Source organism: Notechis scutatus, chromosome 2, assembly GCF_049901735.1.
Source record: "Notechis scutatus isolate UNSWTSFEM ecotype Mainland chromosome 2, rNotScu1.2, whole genome shotgun sequence".
NCBI classification, from domain to species: domain Eukaryota; kingdom Metazoa; phylum Chordata; class Lepidosauria; order Squamata; family Elapidae; genus Notechis; species Notechis scutatus.
Genome location: NC_142010.1, coordinates 77,154,901 through 77,180,511, shown reverse-complemented (window position 1 = coordinate 77,180,511; position 25,611 = coordinate 77,154,901). Strand labels below are relative to the sequence as shown.

The 25,611-nt window shown below is 36.0% G+C and overlaps 1 protein-coding gene across 2 annotated transcripts in view; it reads right to left on the bottom strand.

Moving 5' to 3' along the window:
- Nucleotides 1-25,611, bottom strand: part of FLT4 (fms related receptor tyrosine kinase 4) — a 107,126-nt gene that overhangs the window by 53,038 nt on the left and 28,477 nt on the right. For both annotated transcript variants that reach the window (XM_087955187.1, XM_026686267.2), the window contains exons 2-10: nucleotides 20,397-20,493; nucleotides 16,739-17,010; nucleotides 9,233-9,345; nucleotides 8,108-8,270; nucleotides 6,717-6,856; nucleotides 4,685-4,856; nucleotides 2,970-3,087; nucleotides 2,158-2,312; nucleotides 218-380 (exon numbers count right to left, since the gene is read on the bottom strand). In XM_087955187.1, the coding sequence (XP_087811313.1) occupies nucleotides 218-380; nucleotides 2,158-2,312; nucleotides 2,970-3,087; nucleotides 4,685-4,856; nucleotides 6,717-6,856; nucleotides 8,108-8,270; nucleotides 9,233-9,345; nucleotides 16,739-17,010; nucleotides 20,397-20,493 (1,393 nt within the window). The remainder of the gene's footprint in view (nucleotides 1-217; nucleotides 381-2,157; nucleotides 2,313-2,969; nucleotides 3,088-4,684; nucleotides 4,857-6,716; nucleotides 6,857-8,107; nucleotides 8,271-9,232; nucleotides 9,346-16,738; nucleotides 17,011-20,396; nucleotides 20,494-25,611) is intronic.

Sequence of the window (25,611 nt, the reverse complement as noted above, 5' to 3'; positions counted from 1 at the left end):
ATCACTGTCCAAACTCCTTTCATACAATAAAGCCAGATTGCACAAACCTTCAATTGCATCCAAAAGGCTTACTGTCCAGAAAGAGCAGCCATGTGATGCAACTGAAGTGGCTTCAATGTGGTTGACTTTGCACACTAGCCTGAACAGACCTGTCATATTTTTGCACCTTGTGCTATATTGAAAATTCAGTGAATATTTTAAAAAGAAAGACATTTACAGACTGTGTTGGGGAAACATTCGGCAAGGTGTCCAAGGCCTCCACTGCCATTGTATCTTTTCTGGAGCTGGAATGCCGTAGACAGTGCAGGTAAGTACGTGACGGTTTTTACGAGAATAAATGTTTGGTGAAGAAGCTTCTTTCTCAAGGATTTGTGGAGGAACTGAAATCATAATTGTGATAAAATATCAGTCTTATTATTTGCCCTTTTAGGTGACCGCTTATGCCTTTCTTTTCAACTCACATGTCAAAAGCCAACAGGCCAACTCCCTCTAATTTTGAATTGTTGCTACTCCTTTTAGTCATCCATATTATTCTCTTGGGAAGAATTAACTTCCAAAAACTTTTAAATATGCTCTCACACTGCCCAGTAAAAAGGTAAAGTACCCTAGTAAATTCAAAATAAAACCATCAACAGAAATAAAAATAATACAGCTAAAAATAATAAAGAAAGAAAAAAGATAAACCTGGTTGCAGCTTTCATATAAAATTTCATTCTATCCACAGAGAGGAAATGGCCTAGCACCAATCAACTCCTCCTACTCCAAATTTAGCATGTCATGCTTGCCCAATGTAACATGGCAAAAATGATCCTGAATTATTACACTGAGAGATGAAGAAAGACAAAACAACATACTACAGGTAATCCTCGACTTACGATCACAATTGAGTCCAAAATTTCTGTTGCTAAGTGAGAAATTTGTTAATTTTGCTCCATTTTATGACCTTTCTTGCCTCATTTGTTAAGTGAATATTGCAGTTGTTGAATTAGTATCATGGTTGTTAAGTGAATTTGGCTTCCCCGCTGACTTTGCTCGTCAGAAGGTCACAAAAGTTGATCACATGACCCTGGATCACTGCAACTGTCGTAAATATGAGTCAGTTGCCAAGTATCCGAATTTTAATCATATGACTATGGGGGCGCTGCCACAGTTTGTATGTGTGAAAAATGTTCATGTCACTTTTTTTCCATTGTGTGGTAACTTTGAATGGTCACTCAATAAACTGTTGTAAGTCAAGGACTATTTGTACAAATCCAAGGAAATGCAGGTAGTTCTCAACTTACAACCATTCATTTAGCATCTCCCTGGTCATGTAATCAAAATTCAGGTGCTTGGCAACCAGGAAGCATGTACAATAGACCCAGAATCATGTGATCACTATTTTGTGACCTTCCCACCCAGCTTTCAACAAGCAAAGTCAATGGGGGAAGCTAGATTCGTTTAATGACCATGCACTTAAGCCATGTTTGCTTAACAACTGCAGTGATTTGCTAAACAACCATGGCAAATAAAACTGTAAAATCAGTGTTAAAAACACTTACAACTGCCTTGTTTAACAATGGAAATTCTGGTCCCAATCGTGGTCACATGAGAAGGATTAACTGTATGTTGATGTACAGTCTAGACTACATATTATTTTGTTATTGCAGACTACTTCTGCTGACTGCCAGCTGGCAGCAGTTCGGCAATTCGAGCCTCACCAGGCTCAAGGTTGACTCAGCCTTCCATCCTTCCAAGGTTGGTAAAATGAGGAGCCAGATTGTTTGTGGGCAATAGGCTGACTCTGTAAACCACTTAGAGAGGGTTGTAAAGCACTGTGAAGCGGCATATAAGTCTAAGTCGTATTGCGATAGTAGAACTGTTGGCTTTTATCTCTTTATTTTTAAACTGGGATGTCTGATGCCCATAATCGCCTTCCCTCCATCACAAATGACACTAACAGGCTCTTCATCTGTCCATCCAGGATTCTGATCCACCCCAGACCTTGGGTCCTATTTAAAAACCACCCTCCGATGCCAAAAAATGCAATTAAAATCATGCCTAAGTTGGGAAGATTTGGGAAACGATTTTCATGGAATAAAACAAATTGGGAATATTGATTTAAGTGCTATATGCCTGAAGACTTCTCTTCTCGTAAGTCATCTGGTTCTTCCTCACCGTTAACTACCAGTTGAAGGTTAATGCTCTTCTCCAGTCCAGCCAACCCATTCTTCAGGACCAGTGTATAAGAGCCAGAGTTTTGCTCTGCCACATCCTTGATCTGGAGGGAATATTGAGATTGCCTGTTGGAAATTAACTTTCCATCCTTAAACCTGGGCAGAAGCGGAGAAAGAAGGTATGCATATAGCTTAAGCTTCTAAAAGGTAGCCATGGAGCTTCAGCCAATGAAATGAAGAATTTCTGAAAAACACCCTTTTCCTTCATTTTCCCCTTAAGAAAAGCTTTCTCTGAATCTGCTGAGAAGCACCATCCCCCCCCCCCCCAAAAAAAGATACATGCACTCATTCATCATTGGTATATTGCTATTTGGGGGGAGGGAGAAAGGGAAGGTGAACTATTTATGGAAATTTCCCCAATTTAGCACCTCCAGACTGGTTATGAACTCTGGGAGTCATGGTGGCATTTCAGGTGCTAGGCAACACACCCCATTTATAGCCACTTGCAACCTCACTGGCCATGTGATTGCAATTAGTAAACAGTGTTTACTTTTGTTTTTTTTGGCAAAATGCCCCATAATGAATAGTAAATTAGCTTAATGATAGCAGTTATTCACTTAATGATTGCCACAAAAAAAATCATAAATTCATGTAAGCTGCCTTGAGTGTGAATAGGCGGCAATATAATTTTTCTAAAATAAACAAACAAACAAAGTCAGGTAAGTTGAGGACTACCTGTAGTGGTTTTTCTCTTTTCTAATTCCCTCCCCCTAAATCCAAAGAAGACTTTGTGTGCTAAAAAGAATGTATTACCACTGGAACTCAGGCTGGGGATAAGCAACCACTTTTACTGGTAGTTTCACAATTTCGTCTCCCACTGTTGCTTCTATCACTGGGCCCTTTTTCCTTTCCACGTAGATAAATGGCTTCTCTGTAAAAACCAGTTGGATGAAGAAAAACAAGAAGGAGAAGAAGAAAAAACAGCGTCAAAGTTGTTAAACCCAGTAGCTGATGCAAGAGCAGAGATATCTATTCCACAGAAAAATTATAATTTTATGGATGTAGATCCACACACGAGATCTTTGCTTTTTTCCAGACATAAAAATGATACACCAATTTACATTTTTTGCCACAAAAACACAGTGCTACGCTGGCTGATTTTTAAAAAAAATACTAGGAATGCTAATGTGCTTATTTAAGAAGCAGTCCAGTTATTCAGATCAGGAGAAAATGACATTTGAAGGATGCTCCCAGAGTATTGCCAGAAACTTTGTATTTGAGTATATAGAAAGGAGCGTTCTCCTGTCTGATTCCCAGGCAACAGAATGGTCTAGCTAAGGAGGGGCATTTGGTTCATGTTCTCCTATTTAGTAAGAAGGTTAATATCCTTTTTTTGCTAAGATTTACTATTAATTAATTGATTGATAGATTTGAGTTTAGATTTTTCTGTTATGATTTGTATCCTACATTTTTTGTTTATTTTAAGCTGCTTTATATACTGGGGAAAAAAAGGGCATCAATTTGAGAATAAATAAATAAATATTACTTCATCATAGAAGTTAATTGAATGCTTTATACTTCTTTTGCCAAGAGTATTCCTGTTCAAGCAAAGAAGTGTTTTTGAATGGGCATTTATGAATGATTAATCTTACACATTTCCTACAATAGTGTGCACAATGTTCTTTAGGCCAAAGATTATCTTCAGTTGTATATGGAATGCTGAGCAATGTGCCAGTCATAGATACTGACAGGAAAAATGGGGGTGGCCAAAAAATACATAATAAATTCATAAATAAATATACCATCTGCAGCTCTTGGACATCCAGATGTTTCCAAGACACGTAAACCTTAACTTTCCAATTTTAGCTGCACTGTTATCCAGTATAAGTTCTGTATGCAGTATATGAAACTGAAGCTAAACTGTTTTAAGGTCAACAACATGGATGAAAAACACCAGAAGCTAACGTATTTATTGCTTTTTGACATTAAAAAAGGGTGATTATTCAAAAGCCATTGCACTCGTTGTTCTCTGTAAAGTAACATGCACACACCTATCCTAGGACCATGGAGGGCAATTGAACAACTTCTTGATACATTAAGTACCAAACAATACATCATTTACTGTAGGAGATGACCAGGCTGAGCCTGAGGGAGGGATCAAATGTGTCATCAGTCATGAGTCCCTTCACGCCCACAAGAGGTCAAAATCCAGCCCACCTTGAATTCTTTTCTATTCTTAACTCCCACTAATTTCCCTTGACCATTAGTACTTTAAATCCCATATTGATGTTTCTTCTGATAAGGTTATTTCATTAAATCTCACTTGGAGAACAACATATATGGCAACATACCACCTCAAATCCTTCCCAAGGCCACATTTTTCATTTTTTCTAGCCAAAGCACTAGATACTTCCTCAGAGGTTAACTGTCCTGCTGGGAATTATAGTCCTATCACAGTTTTGATAGGCGCTAACAAGAATCTGAAAGAACCTAAAAGGTTTTCTTAGTCTGAGTTAGTGTTTTTTTACCATGCACGATGACATCTATGCTCTCCTTCAAGTTCTGCTCCCCATTGTTAGCCTTGCATGTATATTTTCCCAGGTCCTGTTGGCTCACATTTTGGATGACCAAAATGCTGGAGAGTTCAGTATGGGTTTGCTGGGACCGCCTTTCAGGCAGTTCTATGACTTTCCGGTTCATCTGCCAGAAGAAATATGGGAAGAGAAAAGAGAGTTGATATTAAAAGAAATGAAATTCAAAGGCATAAAACCCACAGCTTTTCTTGTTACAAGATGGATTGTCTCTCTCAAAGATTTTGCTCTCATGACCATTAAACCAGTTTGATACTATAGCTGGAAACTCATATAAACATTACTATCTGCAAAATATTTCCCCCCCAGGATGTCAAGGAAAACTAGGTCCTTATACATTAACATTATATTTGGTGAGTTTTTGAAAAGTATTCTTTTAATCATGTGAAAAATTGTCCAACAGTAAGGATATGAAATTCTAGCACCTGTTTTGTAAACCAATAAAGGAGGATATTTGTAGCTCAGGGTTGAAATGAGGCATCCTTGGTGCTGTCTGAGCTTGCTTGTTTTCTTGCAGATGTTTAATTACCCTAACTAGGTAACATCATCAGTGATAGTTAACATAATGAAATGTCTGCAAGAAAACAAGCAAGCTCAGAGAGCATCAAGGACTCTCCAATTCTGTAAAACTCCCTATATAACAAGAAGTCAAGTATTAGCCTGGGAAGCCAATTTTCTTCGGCAGCTTCTAGGCTGCCACATTTAGTGGGAATTTGGTAGGGGGGGTTTTAAGGAGCAGTGGAAGATAGCCACAACAACATTCTTTTCTAGGAGAGTCAAGGATGTTTCACCCTGCACCTGGAGGAGAGGAGAGTGACTGGGGATAGTCTCCAGATGGGATGAAGACATGATTGGGCCATGTGATGGGCTGATGAAGGCAGGGGATGGATCTTTGATTTTCTTTTGGGGAAGGGAAAACCCTGAACTCTGAGATTCAGGTTTTCCCCGATGTGCCAATATGACCTCTCTAATAAAGTGGAACTTTGAGAAGGTGATTGTCTCAGAGTTGTCTGTTTCGGAATTTGTTACTTGGAACACTGGCATCAAGAGGACGAATACTGAAAAAGACAATGAGACACATTTGGAGGAAAGAGTCAAAGGTCAGCCAAGGTGCCAAAGTAACTTGTCAGAGGGTACTTTTGTCTTTTCATGGCAAGTCCAACCATATTCCAAGTAATAGCTCTTGCTCAAAGTAAATATCTAAACAGAAATCACAATGAACATAGTAACAATGTGGACAGCATGGCTTTAGTGAAGTGAGTTCTTGGTCTGACCAACAAGACATTTAACTTGTTGTGGATGCATTTCACAACATGTATTAAATGCTACAAATCAGCAGGATTCACACTGAAAATAGTAGAGGTAGATGAAGGTGCAGTTTAAGAACTCTTAAAAAAATTAACTAAGTTGTTCTTGTCCTTGTCTATTTAAAAAAATATTAGCATCAGAAGCTACAATGATGTAGTTGGATAGCTGCACTTGGGAGACAAAGCTATAATCTATTTTAGTAAAAGAACCTCCTCCTGAAAGAACAGGTTCACCCATTGGGAGCTCTAGCAGTTCATCACCTCAATGGATTTGCAGGTGGTGATTATGATGAAGAGCATATTTCACAACATTATCCAAGCCTTGACTGTTGTATAATGTTCTACGTGGGGCTACTCTGAAAAAGAATTTGGGAGTAGAAATTGGATGCAAAACTAGACAATCCATGGCCCATTGAGTCTTTGGTTCAGAATGAGCACATGTGGGCAAAAAAGCAGTGGTAGCAAGAGCAAGTTTCAATTTCCTGCCATCTTTCCCATTGAATTTCCCTGTGGGAAGCTAGCAGGGAACATTGAAAACTTTTCTTTCCTTCTTTCCTTCCTTCCTCCCTCCCTCCCTCCTCTTTAGACCAATAACAAGAATAAGTTAAGACATATTAACTATAGAGGCTAAAAAGGAAATAAAAACAAATGTTAATTCATACTTGTTTTGCAGGGTAGTCCCACTGGAAATTAACTCCTGAATCAAATTCAGCCCATACTGTGCAGTTGATAACTAGTTTTTCTCCCACCAATAGCTCCATGGCCTTCCTTGGAAACAGCTGAATATCATAAAGCTCATTGCCTGGTAGAAAATGTAGTAAGAAAAAGAAAACTATTTAAACAAATAGAATTCAATATTTCCTTGGGAAACAGAATTTTTGTTTTAAGTGACTAAAATGGTACTATTGTATTTACTATTGTAAAATTGGTTTCATTGTATTGCGAACAGTTGCTGGGGTGCATCTACAGTTTCGTTGTACTCGTACAATGACAATAAAGTTCTTCTACTATGTCAGGTAAAATTACACACTGCAGATTCACTGGCATTCTAGGCTCATTTACTTACATTTGATAAATTATTTGCCATTCAACTGTATTCTCATGCAATTTTTGGAGTGAACATTTATATTCTTGCCTAAAAACAATAATCTCTTTCTTATATAATAAGCACCATCCTACAATTGCCCAAAAGTTCTGTGGCCAAAACCACAGAACAAATGCATTTCTGGATAAGTAATACGCCTTGTAAAGTATTTTGCCATGAAAAACAGTGACAAGTACCATTGTATTAAATATATATTTATATATAAAATTTTATTTGTACCAAGGCTTTTATTCCCCTTCAATTTTAATGCTATTTTACTTTCCTCTAATTCTGCAATAATTTCTGTCAGCAACAGTTGTTTACTCCTTAATGTATGCATGCTTTTTATGTTTATATATAAGCCTCTGTATTAGTACAACTATATTGTTGTTAGCAACATGCAAGTTAAAAATATGTGTTGTTATGGAAAAGTGATAATTAATGATTGGGATAAGTTGAGATGTTTCTTGGGAAGGGCATATATTGAAGAGAGAGGAAGGGAGAGAGAGAATGAGAAAGAGAGACTTAAAACTTTTAATGTTCATTTGAGAAATAGGAAAAGAGGTCAAAGAGCTAAGAGAAAGTGAGGTGTGAAGTTATAGTGCATTACCTCCTTAAAGAATATTCTAGGATGGAAAAATATGGAGAAATAATGGAAGCGGGATGAAATTAAGATTGTGAAGGTGTCACTGCCTATGTTTAAAAGCATGTATTTCATCATTGAGCGCTGTCACTCCAATCTTTATCAGATGGAATTAGATATATTTGGATTTTTTCATGGTTCTTCAGGATGAGAAAAGTATCTCTGCCCCAGAGGTTCTGTGACCAGTTTGTGGACTGGGATTAAGATTCATGCCTGATGTTCCTCCTCTGAAATGATGACCTAACCACTGCTTAAACCAGGGTTATAACACTTTATCAGTTGCAATTTTATATAACAGTTGCAGAACAAACAGTTCCCAAACTCACCTGCAATGTGGACAATGAAGAAACTAGATTTGAAGGGTTTCTTATCAATGAGAGTTTCACACTGAACATACCAGGAATCCTTGATCAGGAGAGTGGGGACCAGCATTCCTTGTTTGTTGTCCCAGAGAATGTTCTTTCCATCAGGATAGATGACCGAAGTTGTCTAGAATAACATTTTGGGAACTCTGTTTAGAAATGCAGGGACAATTTCCACAACTTCTCCACCACATGGCTTTTGCAGCCAGTTCCTGTTTTGGGGTTTGTCTTGTTGATAAAATAAAGCATCATTTGTAGTTTTGTTCATTTTTTGCTGTTATCTCCACAAGCACCTCCCTTTGTGAATTCTATCTACAGTAATTCTAATGAATCATTTATTAAGCAATTATTATCCCAATGAACTGGAATGGCTTCTATTAGAGAACAAAGCAATTATTTTTTTAAAAAAAGAGGAAAAGTGAAATATTTAATGTGATCGAAATATTATCAGCAGATAGCAGCAATTCCTGAGCAGGATACTAAAAATGAAAACACTATATGGCTTGTGAATTCATATCCTTGGCTTTGGGCAAGGTATCATTTAATATATTTGCCAATGAAAATAATTAGCTGAGAACAAAGCTGAATATAGCTTTAAGTTATAAGAAATAAGAAGAGCAAAAGTTGTAAGAAGTAGCCCTTATAACCTTCTCAAAAACACTGCAATTTCTAAAAACTGTCCTTCTTGAATTGCCTTAGAAAAAAAACAATACCAATGAAAAAATTTTTGTTGCCTCCACAAATTTCTTCTCTTTTACTAAAAACCTCTGTGTTGTGGTTTTAGGTTTCTCCAGGAAGATCATTAACATGGTAACGTAATCCACAGAAAATCCAAAGACAGCAATACAAAAGCAAACAAAGACCAAAAGGAAAAGAAAAACATGGTATTTGGGGGAGAAATTTTTCAAAGGTCAACGTTTTAGCAGAGTCTAGAACTTTTTAAAGGTCATAGTCTTAACAGCTTCACTTTATTTTTTATTTCTCTCTATTACCTCCTGAATGTTTTTTATCCCCAATTTCTGTTCGTACTGGGAAGGCTTGCCAATAAGGTAGGATCCTGAATCTTTCTGGAAAAAAATCACTGCTTACCAACAACAAAGTGATGTTAAGATCTGGAATGGATACCAGGCATGGGACACATATATTTTCCTTCTTGTAGATAAGAAGAGTCTCCGGTTTATTAATGAATGGCTGTTCAAAATCTGAGAAGGAAAGAATGTAGAAAATGTAGAAGGTGGAGGGAATTTCAGCAAAAAAATAAGGATAATGTGATGAGTTTCTAGAATCTGTTTTCATTTTTTAGTTAATTGCTGTAAGGAATGATACCAAGCTTGGAAAAATAAATAAATGTATAAGCACTTTTATAAAACATGATCCAAACTGTGGAATAGGAGTGTTTAGATATTATTCATATTTATGTTTGTGTTAGGCTTGATATAAACTTAAATTCCATGTCTGTAATTACTATATAGGGTTCGGGCTAGGTTAGGTCAGGTCATATCTCTATTGTACTTTCTCACACTTCATAGCCAAAGCACATAAAAATCAAGTGAGATGGTAAGAGATTTCTCTATAGGCAACCTTACTTGGACCAAAACAAACTATTTTTATTCATATGGGATTATGCTAATGCTTAGTGCTTCAATTAAAAACTCCAACCCCAATGTTTATCGTATACAAGTTATCAGATGGTTCTCACAAACATGCCATCTCATGGGTCACCATCTCATTGTGGAAGTGGACTCAAGATTTACTTATAACAATAGCACTTAGACTTATATACTGCTTCACAGTGCTTTACAGCCTTCTTTAAGCAGTTTACAGAATCAGTGCATTGCCCCCAACAATCTGGGTCTTCATTTTACTGACCTTGGAAGGATGGAAGGCTGAATCAACCTTGAGCCAATGAGAATCGAACTGCCAAACTGCGAAGTAGCCTGCAGTACTGCATTCTAACCACTGTGCCACCGCGTCTCTTATAATTTGGATTATGTATTTTGTTCTAATTTTGAATTAAATCATGTCTTTTCTACTATTGCCTTGGTTAGTGCTAATAAACTAAAATCATGCCGCCCCCCAAGGTGAGGCTGGTCCCAACCCTGTTATCTTCTGTAAGGTCCTCTCAAAGCATGTTTTGCCAATGAGCCTGGGAATCCCATAGGGGCGTGCATAAGCGCACCAACGTGCCTACTGTCCCTGTCCTATTGTTTCTCTTATTCTTTTATTTTTCTTATATGTACCCATTTCATGTATCCACAACTATGTATACACTTATACTTACTATCTTGTAAACAATTGGCAAATCAAATAAATAAATAAATAAATAAATAAATAAATAAATAAATGTTTGAGTAAAGCCTTTAGATGGCTGTATGACAGTTATCCAGATCCACTCCTCTATGCTTTCTGGACATGCTGCATTTTTTGTAGTTTCTACCTTGGTTTTTATTAGTTATTAATTGAAATTGTATTTTATAATTGTTTTTATGTACTTTATTAGGTATTCCCCCCAGCCCCCAGTCACTATGTAAGATGGATGGCTATACAAATGTAGATAAATAGACAAATGGTAAAATCCCTACTGTGCCCAGTCAAAACATCGGGACAATAAAAAAACCCACAGGCTTCTCTGAATAAAAACCTTAACAATTCAGTGTTTTGTTAATATCTGTGTGACATACAACGGCTACAGGATAATTAATACTTATCACTGCACAGATGTACAGTGATGTACATAAAAAGTACATTATATGCAGATATAGTAAAAGTACGAACAAACCCAGGCACTTAACAATTGGAAAATAGTTGCATTGAACTGCTCTCTATAAAGCACTACACACATGGGTAGTACTAAATAAATAAGCAGTCAATTCACATTTGACTTTAAATAATCCCTTTTATAAAAATAAATAAATGATGAAGCATATATTGGAAATTTAAATTTTATTTATTTATTTAAAATAGATATTCTTTCCGACGGCTTTCAACCTGAGTACATATATTCCTTCTAGTTGATGGCTGGCTTGCAAGAAAATCTCTATATTAAGTGATTCAAGAGAGTAACAGCATTTTTATTTAGTCATTTAGTCATCCAGTCACATGGAACATACAAAGTTACAACTAAAATACCTTGAAAATTAAAAATAACACTATAAAACACAAAGTGGCAGAATCACTAGAGGGGAAAGGAAAATAACGTTCATCTGACAATATTATATAAATAAACTGATTTGGGCATATGAGATTTCTCTTCTGGTCCCTGGATCACAAATCAGGGTGTCATTTATCATTATTACCTTAAATCTGCAGAGAGGATATTATCAGCAAATTGAATGGTTTTAAAGGCAGATAAAATCTAAGGATGTATTCTCATAGCTGTTAAAATAAAATGGCTATGGAATATTTGATGTTGGTCTGACAGTCTGATAGAAAGGCAAACATGCCTCAACTTCTCAGTCTGATCAATCTTTTCCAAGAGGCTCATGTAATCTACAGAAATTGCAACACACTGAAACCTGGCTACCATAGGAAACCGACAAAGCCCCACTCTGAAAACTGAGAGGGAGAGGATGATGATGCCAAGGACTAGTGAAGCATTGACTGGGTGGGTGAAATTCTGAGGAGTTAGGAGGCAGAATAAGGCAAGCATGTCTATCAAAAGGAACCTTCTAGCACACAACTCTATAGAAAACAGTACAAAACTACTGTCACAACATTTTCTCCGGAGCAGCTAAATTAGAAATTAATTGGCCTAGATAGCAAAACCGTCGTAAGCAATAGAGAATTTTTTTGGGGGGGAAGGGTAGAAGAATGGAAGCCCAATCCCAGATCTGCAGAAAAGAAACTGTCCAAGGCCTCCTTTATCCTAAACCAACCTTCTCTGAAGTATTCATTCTTACATTTTTTCCCCAGAAGCTCATTATTTCCTCGAGCCCTCAGCTTACTCTCTGATTACACTGACAAAGAGCAAAATGGATTTATAGACTAAGAAAACAAATTTACTTCATCATCCTACAATTGTGCAAGGTCAATTTAAGGTATTTCCCCCCATCCCTGGGCAATGCCGTACATCAGCTTCTTTGTTACTAAATGCTTCTGACTGGAGGTTTTGGATTTTATTCCATCTCTGTGTTTTTATATAAATATTCCTCCAGGATGGATTTGAAGAGCAGCCACAGATGTTCATAGCAAAGACCAAGGGCAGATTAGATTAAGAAAGAACTAACATTTGTGAGGGGAAATTCCTGCCAAACTTCTAATGCCTCTGGCTATTGTTATTTTGAGTTTGTTATCGGAGAATGGTTTATTTTGACATACCAGCAACAGTTGCTCAGTGGGCAAACCACAAGAGCTCAGCATTAATTGGCCATATTAAATTTAGATTGGATTCTAAATACCCAAAGTCCGTGGTCTACACTAATACCCAGATAACTCAAAAGCAGTAGCATTCTTTCAAAGTGAGCTCTTGTCTCCTAAACATTGCGATACCTCTATCCAAAGGAAGGGCGAGATGTTGGTAAGTGAGGCATGTAAAACAGATCCCAAGATGTGCTTAAGGTGAAGGGAAAGAGATTCCATCTTGTGCATGGGAAGAAGTAATAGTTAACATTATTAACGCCCAGAATACTTTAGTGTGGTTCAAAATTTGGGGGTTATCTACGAGGATATAGCTGGCAATATCTGATGGTGGTTCCAAAATTAAAAAATCCGTGAGGGAAATGGGTGGTCTAGAAACATGAAATACAAGCAGTCCTTGTTGTTCTCTGAACTTGGTTGTTTTCTTCAACATTTCATTAGCCAAACTAGGTAACATCATCAGTGGTAGTCAGTGATGATGTTACCTAGTTTGAATAATAAAACGTCTGCAGGAGAGCACCAAGAACTAAGTCCGGAAAGCATCAAGGATTTTTCATTTCAACCCTGAGCTACAACTATTCTCCTTTATTGGTAACATGAAATATAAACAAATGATACATTTTTCAATGTACTTTGCTCCAACTGTGCTCAGTTATACCTTAAAAGATTTGCTTCCAATAGTAATAAGACTGTTGTTCTGCTGAATTCCATAGCACTGAAAGTAAACATGCTAATTGACCTGAGGAACATGAGACTCAATCATATATATGTGTGTGATATGTTTTATCACATCATATTTGGCCTTGGCATAGTTCCAGTGTGGCAATTTTGGTTCCCTCCTAGATATATAGAGTGGCATTGTTGCACAATAACACATATATGTGAACGATCAGTCATGTGACCACATGTTCGCTAAGTCCACATGAATGTGATATGAACGTCCTTGTTTCATCACTTAGATATTCCTAATTGCACCAAGATGTTTCTCCTCAAGAAACAAAAGAAAACTGGCATATGGAAGGGGAAGCCAGTTATAGAAGGAGGATTTCAAAGAGAGAAGTGATAGGCAGGAAAACCTTCCTTTTTTTTCTATTATGAAATAACTCTTAACTCTTACAAATCAAAAATTGCATCTGAGCTCTATTACTAATAGTAAATAATTAAGAGTAATTGGTAATGAACTATACTTCACAGATTACAAGAAACTCAGCAAGATAAATGCATAAGACATCACATTTGCCTCTGCCTTATTATGGACTCTTATTTTGGACACACAAAGCCAGCATGCAGAGTTCGTACAGGATATGGTAACTACATTATACATGAAATATATATCTGGTTGTTGATGCTTATCAATGTTGCTAGTCTGGATCCGAGAATGGAGAACAATACTGAATTATGTAACATACCATCTTGATTGTATGCAAGAATTACTCAGATTAGCAAAGGATATGGAAGGAAATTAAGCGAAATGAAAACCTTTGGCAGATATTTTATTAGGATTAAATAACTATATTAGTACTTTTCATCCTTAAGTTGTCACTTCTTACCATTGTATATATTTATCTTACTGGTTTATTTTTCTGATACTTTCCAACAAAGGCTGACTATTTGTGCGGTAACCCTTAAACAAGAATCTGGAGCAAACACAGTTCTTTTAGTTAGTTTCCAAAGTTGAAGTGAATAGGTATTTTGGTATTTTTAGCACTGTATTATATTTTTCATTCCATCTGAATACAAGCAGTGGTAGCTTGCATTATTTCACCATGTTTGATCAAACTTATATACAGTACATATAAAAATAATTCTTCATATCGAATAAACTATGTGTTTTAGATAACAATTATAAAAAGATTGAGATAATAAATACAGATGTTTTTCTGCTAATCCTATTGTTATGTATTATGTTAGCAAGAAAGTTTACATAAGAGTCACATATTTCAGATAAAGAGGTTTTGATCTGAAAGAGCTATAGTGCACAATCTTTCTTAATTTTAAACTTAAGATACTATTTGAATGGTACTTAGTTCACTAGGCAAGTTATCTTCTTTAAACATGGATAAAATTACAACATTCTGGAAATCTTGAAAAATCTATCATAAATTATGATTATTAAAAGCAATGTGTAAGAGGGGTGGGGAAGGAGAGAATCTTTCCTTAACATATCTAGCAATGCATGTTTTCATCTCTTTCTGTTTCCATTTTTATCAAAACAACTTATTATTCTATATCCAAAACAATTTGTTTAAATTAGCAGCGGTATCCTGGGCCACTACTGTATTTCTAGGGCATCATAGAACCGAAAGCTCCTGAATTCCAGGACAACAGAAGCATCCACCCCAGGCACCAATGTAATTCAATCCCACAGATAACAGGCTACAGCTACAACAGTATCTATCGCACAAGAGGATGGATACTAATTTGTTTTTAAAACTTGCCCTCCCTCTGTATTTGGCCAAATTTAACCAGTTGTATGCAGATGACAGAGGGATACGGCAGATAAATATTTAGAATGCACAGAGGTGGATTGCAATTCTACATAGGTGCTATAACGAAAGGAATATTGTGTTCTCTTGCAATCTGGGATTGTGGGCAACCGTTCACCTTTCTTCAAATACTGTTTGCAGATATTTCAAAAATTTCAGAATAACATCAACAGCCTTTTTGTCTTTTTGCAATCAACTCTTTCTTTTGTTGAAAGTATAGTTAGGCAAAAAATAGCCTATAAACACAAATTGTACGTTCTGATAACTGGCTATATTAGGACCAATAATTGATTATCTGTTGTTGTTTCTAAGCTACCCAGCAAGGGAAGTTCTCTGTAGAGTGCACAATCAAAAATTGAGACCTGACAAAGCTGTGACATTCTGATTAAGTGGTCTTTGATCAAATGTTGTATTGAATGAGGGGGCACTCCCTCAATTTCCCTTGGTCAGTAGAGGCAGATGTGTTCTTCTACAAGCTTTGGCTGATCACCCAGATGAGGCTGTTAGTAGAGAAAATTAGTTAAGTACTATGATTCCTTCTCTGGTAACTTCCTGGAGGAATCTAAGCATGGCATAGTGGGTAGAATGCGGGTCTAGTAGCAGATAAATTGAGCTTTAAGTTCTCATTCAACCATAGAAACTCAGTGGGTGATTTGGGGTCAGTCAGTTCAGCTTATTTCACAAGAATTATTTTCCATGTGGGAAAAAAACGGAAAGATGGAAGAAAACATATGCCATCTTAGTACCTACAGAAAAAAGTGGGATCTAAATTCATGAAATAAAGTATTTTTCATTAAGCTTTCCTTGAAGATAATCTAAAAACTCTAACGAAAAACTTAATTGCCAGACGTTTAACCACTGGGCTTGATGGTTCATATATTTCCAATATTAAAATAGTGCACAGGTTGCCAGTTTGTTTTCAGCCCTTTTCAGTATGTTTCCTATCTCATAAGTATACAACAGGGTATCCCATAAGGCTACACCCAAAGTGCTTTCCTTATCATAAGTGCCTTTCTTATCAGACTTATGCTACATAATTACAAATAATTCCTGAGCTGTGGAATGCCCTTCCTAAAGAGATATGTCTGGCTTCTAATTTACTTTTTTGAGACATTCCAGATACATTTTTTCCCCAGGGCATGGGTACATATAAAAAAAACCCTCAGTAGATCTTAAAGTTTAATGGAAAAGTTATTATCTTTTGTCATCACAATTAGATGTTAGCTTTATTGTATTAGATTAACTTTTCCAATCATTTATTATATATGTGATACATTGCCTATGAATCTGTTTGAATAAAGTTGTTACTACAACTGAATAAAATGAAAATATATAAATGGGGGAATCCAATTATCTGGTGTGACTGCAAAATCAGCGTGTTTTATTTTTTTGAAATACTTTCTACTTACGTAGGCAACAAGGAAACAACCTGGCATAGGAACCTGATGGCAGTGTTGCTAGTTAACAAGCACAATGACAGATAAATTTCAGGATAGAAATATTATAGTAAATTTTCCCATGACAATTTCTATCTTGCATTGCTCAAAATGATGCCGCATTTCCATTTCAAAAGGCGGGATCATCTCTCTTTTTTTTAAAAAAATAAAAATTTAAAGTGAACATAAGTTATCCTACATCAATCTACTTCTTGAATAGTGAATTGCCATCACATTGTAAAAAAGCTTTATTACAGCTTGTGGCCAAGGATTTAATCTGCATGGTTTGGCCGAGCAAGTTTTTTCCCCCCTCTTACCTCTCACAAACACGTAGGTGCTGACAGCAGTGGTGCCTTCTATTTTGGCATTGATGTATTTGTAGTGACAGCGGTAGTAACCTGTGTCGTTGGCCTGAGTCCCAGTCAGGGTCAAGGCTTTGCAATAGGGCTTTGCATCAGTGCCCTCACAATCTTCTTCCTTGACTGTTCGGATGCCGTTAACGCTCACTACCTCTGAGTCACCCTCCTTTCCCGTTTGCACAGTGTCTTCTTGAATGCCAGGCCACAACCATTCCAAAGGATGCTGTCCTCTTTATTCAGCCAAAGGAAGAAGAGAATGTGGGTTAGATGGATTGTTACCATGTTTCTGTCTATGACAAATCTTTTGTTCTAATATTCCCCCCTCCCATTCTTTCTGCCAGCAAAGTCGCATTGGAAAGTTTTCTAAACTGTAATAATGGCCTTTATGCTTCTTACATTTTCCTGTTGCAAAGAGGAAAATAGAACTACAATTTGCAGAATATTCTGGAATGAAGAGATGACAGATGAATGAATGAATGAATGAAGGGAGGGAGTGAGGAAGGAAGGAAGGAAGGGAGTCCATCCAGTCAAGTCTCTGAAGGAGCCATGGTGGCACAGTGGTTAGAATCCAGTATTGCTGGACTCTGCCCACAGCCAGTAGTTCAATCCTGACAGGCTCAAGGTTTACTCAGCCTTCCATCCTTCCGAGGTTGATAAAATGAGTACCCTGATTGTTGGGGGCAATATGTTGGCTCTGTAAACCAATTAAAGACTGCTATAAAGTCTAAGTACAATTGCTATTCTAATGCTATTGTATAGAGACTATGCATGCCAGTTGGACCAAGTAGCAAGGACTAAGGCAGATATAAGTGGTGGTAGTAAAAGAGTCAAGAAAAGCTAGATGTTTACCAATGCTAGCTTTCCAATTGTGAGGTTTGTTTTGGGTTTTTTTGCTAATCAGATTCCCCCATGTGTCATGTACCAGGCTCCAAAGCAATGTGATACTTTACTTTAATTCAAGCATTGAGAGATTCCTTCCATCTGTCTCTAAATTTTACAGCAGCTTTCCTCTATTCACTGTTCTTTAGGTGTTTTGAAGCATAAGTCTCAAAATTTTTAACCAGCATGGTCAAAGTTATACTTAACAATACACATGAAGGAAAATAAAAGGGAGAACCAACATTGTAAGGTACTGCAGCGCTTTGCAGACGTATTCATAGTTCAGCACACACATTACAAACTTTTCGGCCTATTTCCTAGATGTCAGCTAGAATAAAAATTCCAATTACAGTAGGGAGAAAGAGAGAGATAGAGAGGGAGACCAGTTAAAGGCTCCTAGCTTTTTAATTTTGAATACTGACAATTGTTCAGGTTTTTAAAAGCCAAACTTTCATGCTTCTAATAATATTTGGCTGCTGCCTATTCATAAGAAGTAGGGAGAGGAGACTGGTCAAATTTTCTCTTCTCTATAATGACAGATACAAGCTGCCACTGATGTCATATTATCAAATTGTAGATAGCAGTAACTTACACCTCTTTCGAAATATTTGCTGATTCGACTGATACTTGAACTTGCATAAAATGAGAGGAGGGTAGCACCCATTTCTTACACATTTCTGCTGTCAGTTTCCATAAGATAACTACATGGAACTTTTTTATCATGCTCATACTGAATATGCATATAAGGTTTCGAAAGGTATTTTCATAAATACTTTAACCCAGCCTTAGAATGTTATGAAATTATCTTCATCTGAAGTTCTTTGAGGATCCAAGCCCTATTTGCATCATATTAGAATATTTTAATAAATAAAACACCATTTTTCACAGTGTCAACTAGATGCCGCACCAGTGTCAACAAGAAATGTATTGGTGCCTTAGCTTATGTCTCCTAGCAATCCACAGTGACACCATTTTAATTCATCATGCTGCATAACCCCAAGCTCTACCATTAAGTTATGTATATCATACAAACATGGAAAATGTTTTAATTAAACAAACTATGGTTCAGTTTATGATGGATAAAAAATATCATGTAAGACTAGCTAACTGAAAGGCTGTTTTCATTTCTAGAGACAGTCTGTGCTGATCATGACAGTTAATGGACTACTTCTTCATAAATCCTCCTTTAATGCAATTGAAGTTCATTTCCACCACTATGCCTTATGCTAGAGAACTCTGTAGGGAGACACATGCAATCACCAATTCTTTATTGTACCACTTCAAGAATTGCAATTCTAAAATTAATCGGCTGATTTTATTTCAGTGCCTATAGGTGAAATCAGAGTACAGAAAAGACTTCTGTGCCATTATGGTGTAGTGAATTTTTAATGTGGTAGCATAATCAAGACAAAGTAAGTAGGTTGGAAGGGATCTTGGAGGTCTTCTAGTTGCCCTCATACCATTCTATACATGTTTTGAGACCAAAGAAATATTTATATGTGGCATTTCACAAAGCCTCTATATGCACTGCACAAAAATCTCAGGATGGGGATACAAAAAATAGATGATTCTTCTGTAAGTGTACAGAGAATAGAGGATCTGAACTTTGTAGTAGGCAAGGGATAACAGGCACAAATAACCTTACAAAATTCTTTCTCCGCGAATTTGTAGTTTGGAAGCACGACGTAATCATATTTTAATCTTGTTGTCTTGATCTGAGCATATCAGGTTATTATCTCTGGATAAACTGGATCAAAACAAAGGGAGTGGCTCTGCTCTTTAGAGGGCAGATCAGCCTCTTTACTTTGGCAATAGCAACTTTTCATATAAGATTCCAGTCTGGAAATTAAAAACTTTGCTCTGTCCTATGAGACTTTGTCATCTAAATTATTGCTTAATGTGATTTGAACTAAAAATATGTTCATATAACTGCTTTCTCTTCTTTGGAGGAAATATGAAATAAAAGGCTTTACTTACTCAGAGGAAATGTTGTTTTCTTTTTGTTGATGTCCACCAGAAATTCCTAATACAATGCAATTGTATGACAACTATGTAGTAACTAAATATGTATATACTTGAATGAACGCTGATTTTAGGGCTTATCTAAAGTAGGAACTAATCAGTGTCAATACTATGCCCATACTGCACAAGAAATCTCTTACTCAACAATTCAAATTTAAAAAATCAGAGCAAGTATGTATGTAGTTCTTGCTAATAAACAGGTCATGACTATGCTGACAAACTCTTGAATTCAGATACAGTATATATTAGATGCAAAAATCTGGCAGGTCAGTGTGCTGTACACTTTATTGATACAGGTTTTATCATGTGGAAGGCTAATCCAAATAGTATCTTCATTTTAAGTTGCTATAGTGAACTACAAAATGTTATTCTTTGTTTTACACAAAGTGCCAAATTAGTTTGAAACATGAATACTCCTACATATATAACTTTCCCTGTTATTCTATCATTATGCTGTGAATCTATGCAGTGTTCAAAAGAGTTATTTGCACAGATATTTCAATAAAATTAACACTGTCTATATCTCCTTGCTGCCTCAGTTTTGCAACCAGATGTGGCAGTCCAAATTACAAGTCTTATTTCAGGTATTCCTAATGAATCAATTTAAATTCAGTCTTTTCAGCAATGCTAAAGATAACAAGAGGTCTCCAACATTTCAAAAATCACATCACGCACAGATGAAGCAGCATGAAAAACATTCATATTTGATTCTTACCTGCAAGTAATATTTAAGGTCTCCTTAACATTGATGATATACTCCTCTTCTGTGATGCTGAGAATGGGTGGTGTCATAGAATAGCCACTAACCATATCTAGAGAGAGAAATAAAAATGAAGTTCATGATACTATCTAATAGATTATCCAATAATATACTCTTTAACATTAGTATTGAATATAATTCAATATAAATACATTATCGATACATTAGTATTGGCTCTATCATATCCATGTCATGGAATGGCTTCATTTTACCGGGCCTTATCTGCCTCAGCTTCAAATTCTCACAATGGAAGAATGGATGGTAAAGATGGTGGATTATTTAATTAAACAGACATATTTATCTAGTTTGGTTTCTATTTGGAAACCACTTCTGGACTTTTTGCTTGAAACTAGAAAAAAAAATATTTGAGTCTAGGTTTTGATTATTAGAATGGTTTTGCCATTACAGAAATAACCTGAAGTGTTTAGAAATGTAAAACAAAAGGTTAAGGTTATAGTTTTTTTCTACTGCATTGAAAAAAGTTGGAAGTCACTACTTTTTTTCTCTTATTCTCTTTCTAACCTTTCTTCTTTTATCTTTCTAACATTAGCTTCTTTTTGTAATTTTATCTTATAATAAACTTTAATGTAATTTAAAAAGTAATGTTTGATGGGTAGTTTAGTATTATAGATGGCAGAAATATCTTAAGTATTCTGATAATGGCAGAAATCTTCCCTCAATGTGACCCCACAGTGCCAGTTCATATCAGGGATCCTATATTTTAAAATGTGAATAGTGTGGATTTGATTTAGTGTATTTTGTAATTGCAATCACTGTGGTTAGTAAACCATTGTTTGACTTATTGTCAGTAAGTATAGTCAAGTTGACTATACATATATGTCTATGCATTTGACTAATTTTGGTTTATTTAACAGTTATGATTAAAAAATTCCTAGCTATATTCTTCTCTCATTAATGGAATGGTGACTAAGCCTTTTTCTCAAACACTGCTTGTTATTATAAATATGGTCTGTCAGCCCTGTAATACTGTATCCTACATTTATTCAGGCATGTTATGGTCCTAGAATGGTCTTCATAAATTAATTGTTTTAGACCTTTGGCAAATGGAATCAAAGAAGAACATGGGTCACCCAATTCTGCTCTTTGCCTGTGACTGCCTCACATTGTTAGAGGAATTTATTGTTATTGTGGTTTCTGTGTTGGAAAACACATAAGGCACTAAAAAAATTCCTTCTTTCCAGCAAGGAAAATTCCCGAGAATGAAACAGCCTGATATTAAAAATACTGGAAGATCTAAAGTTCTAAATGGGGATAAAATAATGCAATATTTATAAATATCATAAATAATTTTTAATTACACCATGGCCAAATGAACTTTAAATATTTGCACTTCTTGGCCAGAGTATGTTTGCATGTATAAAAATGGGAGTTGATGGAACAGCAACATCAAAGAAAAATACAGTTCCTGTCTCTACCCAAAATCAAAATGAATTGCAATCCAGTAAAAAAGGTAAGATATTCCTGAGAAGTAAAATAAAGTGTATTTATTTATTTGGAAACTAGAATTCCCATAGATTGGTGAGAAATGTGCCAGTATCATCTAAGCTACACTTTGTCCCAAATTGTAACTCTAAATGCTCTAAAAAAGGAATCTTCCCAATGGTAGTAAAAGCAAAGCTATTTGATTAATTTTGGTCCACTTTCTATAGATACATCATAAGTCTTACATGCCTCTTCTGATTGACCTATTCATCTCTCAACAAAGTTTTTATTGTAATAAGTGTTGGAGTATTGCAGTAATAATGATAGTAGTAGCAGCCGCTACAACAATATGAAATGGTAGGAAGGAGGCAGACACTTCCGGGATTATTACAGTGTTAATTAGCTATTCTTTTTTTTAATCCTTTGTTCAAGGCATTTAGAATCAAGCTTGAAGTTGACTTCCCAAAAGAAACAAACCAACACTCTGTTAAAAGTGGTAGGAATACTTGAGATACATTAAAGCCGAATACTAGGACATTTGCAGATTGCTGTAGTTTAGGTACTTGATTGGTAATTGACTAGGACCCATAGAAAGCAAATACCAGTTGAAACATTTGAACTTAGATTGTCACAAGGCATGCCTATTTGTCGGGGCGGGGGCGGGACAGGGACTAAAGAGTGACATAAAAACAAATGACACTATTATTAAATCTACGTGGATTGCACGTAGATTGTATCTGTCAATTTCATTAAGGGAAGAAAGTAAGCTGCTTTCAATGCAATGTAAATGTAATAACAAATATAAATATGTCACAAGAATTCCTTTTTCCTGCCTAGTTGTGTTTAATACTATTAAATTTGGAACACAGGAAGTGGTGATGTAGAGATATCCTCAGAAACCTATCTGACTTAAAATGTCAAACAAGCATGCTCTAAAAAGTATTAATATTAATAATTTTCAGCAGATTTAGCTGTAGTATAGGAAAGACCAGCTTGATTTCCCATGGCACAGTGCTGCATATACCCAGACAGCTGACAGCTAACAAGGACTGTTAAGCAGAAGTCTCCTTTTGATTAGACATTGATTACATCATGGGAAGATTAAACCATTTTTCTTCCCTTGCTGGAGCTTCCAATGGGTCCATCTGAAAACTATTGATATGTTGTGAGGTGAATTAACTTTTGAATTAAATAAATGAAGAGAATATCCAGATGATATTGTGTAATCTCCCTGCCTCCTTTGCAGAATGTTGTAAGAGAATCCAGATGTTGTCTTTATAACTCTCCTACACTTTCCCACCTTTTCTTTCATCTTTTTTCTTTCCATAAATATTCCAAGGAAAAGATGAAGCACTTGCCTAATGTATTTACCTGGAAGCAGCCTAAATCTATTGTTTCCTGTCAGCAGATGCACGGTTTATTCGTTTGATCCTCATTAAAAATGATCACAAACTTGAGCCTTTAGACATTTGCAGAAAATACCTCTACTGACATATGTTTGGGAAAAATTCTGGACAAAGAATTTTATAACTATCTGGACTGAACACAAAGGCTGAATCCATAGATCGAAAGACACCTAAAGCCTAACAGATGCTGGTTACATCTCTCAGTCTCCATCAGCACTAGATATGCTGACTCTGGCTGCTGGAAAGTGGAATGCAATAACATATGGAAAGCCATACTTTGCCCAAAACTATAAGTTATTATTTGTACTGTAATTGCAACTATAAAAGGAATGCTTTCTTGCTAGGAAGAGGAGGGCTACTGATGAAACCACTGCCTCTTTCAGAGGAAGAACACCAGGGAAAAATCTTAAAACTAGCTTAGGCTAAATCATTAGCTAAAGAAAGATGAAGGATTTGATGCTGTTTTTTTCTCCTCGGCACAGTAATCTTTTAATTTTTTTTTACAGTGTTTAACTTGTAAACGGTCGAGAGTTATTTCTGAGCGGACAGACTTAGAAACTGACCAATTAAATAAATTAATTAAATGCATTTCAGAAAGAATTCATTTGTTAATATTCAGCTGTTAATATTCTGTCAGTGGTCAGTATAAGGCTGTTAAATTGTTATTTTGGTTAAATACTGAAATCATTTTATAAATAATTTCATGCAACAGACAGAAATTTTATACTGATGACAGATCCTGCAGTGCAACGTATAGATGTATATGTACAGCATGTGCATCCATATATATGCTCACAGGTCTATGAGTCTTGCAGTGGGGATTAGATTAAATTAATTTATAATGACAGTGAAAAAGAAAAGTGCTGTGCATATTTTATTTTTAAAAAATAAATTCAAATTTTAAAAGATTATAAATTTCCTCCTGCTTTTAAAGTTCTGCAGGATAAAAATATGGGGTGTTTTTAATTATTAACTTCTATTTTTCATTGGCTGCATCAATAGTAAAAGACCCACCCAAGCCAATCTTCTAAAACTAGAAAAGGAAACTTTAAGCACAATAATGTTGCTCTGTTGTTTATAGAGAAAAACGTTAGTTTCTATATTCAGAAACTCTTCTGCCAAGCAAACTGAGGGTGAACACTCTTAATCCTTTTATGCTTGAAACTAACCACACATAAACTCTGAGAGTCCAACAAACTAGTTTTGTACACAGAGACTCCTTCCCTTAGTTCCTCATAGAAAAACAAGTAAGAGAAAAAGGTTATTTCAAACTCAGAGAGAGACAGACAGAGACAGAGACAGAGAGAGAGAGAACTATACAGATGAAAGGGTTAAGCATCACTTTATTCCTGCAGCTATCACTTAACAAGCCTTAGAAGAAAAGAGACCAAGTCTTTGGATGTCGTACAAAAATGTGTTCTTAGCAATGAAAATAAATGAAAACATTTTTCAGAAATCCCTTGAAAATATAATATTTTTAAATCAAAGTATTTCCAAGTCATTCTGAATACCAATCCACACTCTTAATATCCTGCTCTGGAGATATTTTTTCACTTTGGGGCCAATTGTGATGTCTAGAAGGCTCAGAGCTTTGTATAGTCAATTACGCCAAAGTAAATGTCTAACCGTGACCATTTCTGCCATTGCTGTCTTCAATGGTTGGACAACAATATAAATTCTTAGAGAGGAAATGCGTATGGAAATTTGCAAACAAACTTCAATAGGCAATGAAGTAATGATAATATTTATTATAGCATTAGAGTTGGATCTTGCCCTTCATTCAGAAGTTCAAGGTAGCTACATAACATTCCATCCTTCGATCTCTGCCCACAACAACACTGTGAGGTAAGTTGGGCTAAGAGTAGGCAATTGGTCAAATGTTACCCAGTCAGCTTCTGTGGCAGAGGGTAAAGTGGAAAACATCAGTCTTCCTGTTCTGAGTATAAGTCTCTAACTACTACTGTATCATACTGGCTGTCCTGGTATCTCAATATAATAAAACATTGTGAAAAATAATTTGTGATGACTTGTTTCCTCTTATATAAGGCTGGATAAATGTCTTCCTTCCTGCACTGATCAACAGAATAGACAGCCTGTGCCCTTCTCCATATATTTCCCAGTTTTGCTGCAATGGCTTCTCTAGTACTATTCTTTAAGAGAAGAATTAGATCAGAAAAACAATGAGCCAACTGTTCACAACTCTGTTCTAACAGAACACATTCTGTTTTTCTACCCACTTTAAAAAAATAGCTGAGAAAATGTCCTTGGAAAGGCAGCACAAAGGGTCAAATATATTTTCCCTTTTTTCTCACTGGATGTGG